Here is a 3,236-nt window from a genome sequence, read left to right on the forward strand (position 1 = left end):
CCAATGTGTAAAACTGCGTTATCATATTTACAGTTTCAATGTTTACGAGTGCGTTTACTTACATACTGCTTCAATGCATAGAATTGCCTTATCCTATTTACTCCTTCAAAGTGTAAAACTGCATTATCCTATTTGCTGTTTCAATGTGTAAATAGTACGTTATCCTATTTACTGTTTCCCTGTGTAAAACTGCCTTATCCTATTTACTGTTTCAAAGTGTAAAACTGCATTATCCTATTTGCTGTTTACTGTTTCATACATTTCAAGTTGAGACACTGATTTTTATGTTAGAAATTAAACTTACTATTTTAAAGAGTTAGGTTTAATCTCTGAATAATATGCCTTTGTAAGCTGTTTCTCTGTTATTTTGATAGTGTTTTGAGTCGAACTGTTTTGGAATACCGTGCATATGAATCAAACTGTAAGTGACATTAAAGCATTGCTCTTTTATACTCGTGTTTTGGATAAAATAACCTCACATAACTTTCCTGTGTGCAATAACACATCCTCTCCGACAGGTGTGCAGTGTACAGTACATATGGACGATTGACTTTTTGTTGTTTGTACTCTGGGAGAGATAGAACAGACGTTACTGTTTACTCCTTTCTACGATTGGTTGATCATGTAAAGTGCTTGTAACCTTATTGGCTAATTTCTCGCGCCTACGGAACTGTATACATTCAGGAGTAGATAGCGTGACAACCACGCGAGTGTAGTGAACAAGCAACGGAAGCTTGCACGAGTTATTGCACCAAGGTTTTGAAACGCCCTGACTTTCTCTCTCCGCAGTATTTAGATCGTGTACGGATGTCTTTACCAATATGCTCGATGTATTAAATTAGCATATTTCAACACAGAGAGAGAGAGAGAGAACAAATTAAGTAAGAGAACGATAAAATAAATGTGTTGAAAAAAAAGAACAATATACTTAACTGACTTTCTAAAATACTTTGACAACATAACGTTATGAAAGTGCTATAGGAACACTTACTGGAACCTAAACGTCATGGCAAAAGTTGGAAGTGCTTCTTCAGGGAGGGCTTATGCTTCTGAAGAAAACATATATACCATTCCCACGTGCTTTCATCACATCCCTCATCCTCTGGATATGAAAGGCCCGCAGGAGCTGTACAGAGTTGGGGTAAATAATTATCTTGTATTTACAGTGTTTCTATTATCGGGGTAAATATTTTTCGTGTATTTACAAGTGTTTCTGTTGTTGGAGTAAATATTTCTCGTGTATTTACAGTGTTTGCGTTATTGGGATAAATAATTCTCTTGCATTTACAGTTTGCGTTGTTGGGGTAAATATTTCTTGTGTGTTTACAGTGTTTGTGTTGTTGGAGTAAATATTTCTCGTGTATTTACAGTGTTTGTGATGTTGGGGTAAATACCCCTCGTGTATTCACAGTGTTTGTGTTCTTGAAGTAAATACCTCTCGTGTATTTAACAGTGTTTGTGTTCTTGAGGTAAATACCCCTCGTGTATTTAACAGTGTTTATGTTTGAGTTGCGGTAGGGATTTACGTTGTTAGTATTATTGTTATAATAGTCGTCCTTGAGCGTTATTCTAACTTTCCAGTATTTACGTGTTCAAAACATCTAATTGTTGTGGACAGTCAGTTATTTCAAAATGTGCAATATACATCACTGCCGGTAACAGCACATCATACACTCCGGTGTGAATAATTTGGTTGTTCACGACCAGTCCGCACATTCTTCTAGGACAAGTTATATGTAAACATAGTTAAACAAGTCGTTAACAACTCAGATCGTTCATTTTGATTTAGTTCTAAGTTTTCTCTCGTATTTATGTAAGCAAAAACCTTGGAGCTATAGTATGAAATATATGGTTATGTGGTAAGCTAGACATGAAATTTAATTATAATTCCTACTAAACATTCTGTTCATTTAAGTTCTTTTTTGGTCTCAATGAAACTTTTCTAATTTAAATTATTAAGTAATAATTTCAAACACTGGAGATTGGTAAAACTAAACATTTGCACGAGTAGCTTTGTTACTAAAACTGTTATCTTATCGTATATGAACGCGTCACCATCATCCAACAAGGAGAGTTGATCAGTATTCAGAATGTGAGCAATCAAACTTGAGTACGGGCAGTGGTGTAACTTCAAAAGATGCTCCATCCCGCAAAAAAAAAAAGGGAAAAAAGGGACCCTCTACATTTATTTCAATATTACTATAGTTACGATTCGGACCCCTTTTGGCTCGCCCCCCCTCCCCCGCAATTGCGGAGGCATACCTACGCCATTGAGTACAAGCAGCTTTTTATTGGCTACTGAAGTTTAGTCACGAAATCGTGTTGGTTAATACTTCTCATACAATTTGGTTAAGTATTACCATCGTGATAAGAAAAAAAAAATCAAGGGTTATTAGAGATACTCCTCGGGTCAGGAAAGGGGTATTGTTCCCCAGTGGGTCAGCGGTAAATTTACCAACTTACAACGCTAAAATCTGTGGTTCGATTCTCCGCGGTAGATACAGCAGACAGTCCAATGTGGCTTTGCTCTAAAACAAACAAATAAAACAAGAGAGGGTTAATCCAATCCCAGCGTTCCTTCTTTTACATATCCAGAAATGTGGGGAGCTCAATTGGCATACGAGATCCCGGGATCAGGATTCTAGGGATTGTAACTCCTGCTGTCAAGGAACTTTATTTCTGTAAGTTAATAATAGCCAAAGCATTGTCTTCTCGGTAAAGAAATAGCTTAGAGACTTTGAAAGTTGGCGGTGCCTATCCTTTTTGTGCAACTTCATCCTAAGTGATCTTATACATTTTAACCTCGCTTCACTGGTTACCCCGTTTCTACTTTCACTCAGAATCAGAACATTCACTTACATGACACCTGCGCCGTGGTTAAATACTGCCCAAGCTTTTTAATATGCTAAAAAAAAAAGAGTATCCATTTTTCATTTGTGCTATTACTGGCTCCCGTTTCACTAGGACGACAGAAAATGTTGGTAAGACAACAGCGGGCAGTAAGAGGGTATGTTTCATAAGCTACTGTAGTGCCACTGCTGGCTCTTCTATCATTGGAATGTCAGAGATTGTAGCCAGCCGAGTTTGTTTTGTGCGCAAACAGGGTAACAGTGTGTGTGTGTTCTGATGGTACTTCTACCATTGGAATGTCAGAGATTGTAGGCAGCCGCGTTTGTTTTGTGCGCAAACAGGGTAACAGTGTGTGTGTGTTCTGATGGTACTAAGTGGCTTTTGTG

General features: G+C 37.5%; 1 protein-coding gene across 1 annotated transcript in view; it reads left to right on the plus strand.

The window, feature by feature from the left end:
• Nucleotides 1-749: 749 nt before the first annotated feature.
• The window catches only part of LOC111086206, a gene marked incomplete at its 3' end in the record, with an annotated part of 18,188 nt that continues 15,701 nt past the window's right edge, over nt 750-3,236 (plus strand). Inside the window, exon 1 of the mRNA XM_022388099.1 lies at nt 750-1,141. Within this exon, the coding sequence (XP_022243807.1) occupies nt 1,007-1,141 (135 nt within the window). The remainder of the gene's footprint in view (nt 1,142-3,236) is intronic.

This window comes from Limulus polyphemus, unplaced genomic scaffold, assembly GCF_000517525.1.
Source record: "Limulus polyphemus unplaced genomic scaffold, Limulus_polyphemus-2.1.2 Scaffold920, whole genome shotgun sequence".
In the NCBI taxonomy this organism is placed as follows: Eukaryota; Metazoa; Arthropoda; class Merostomata; order Xiphosura; family Limulidae; genus Limulus; species Limulus polyphemus.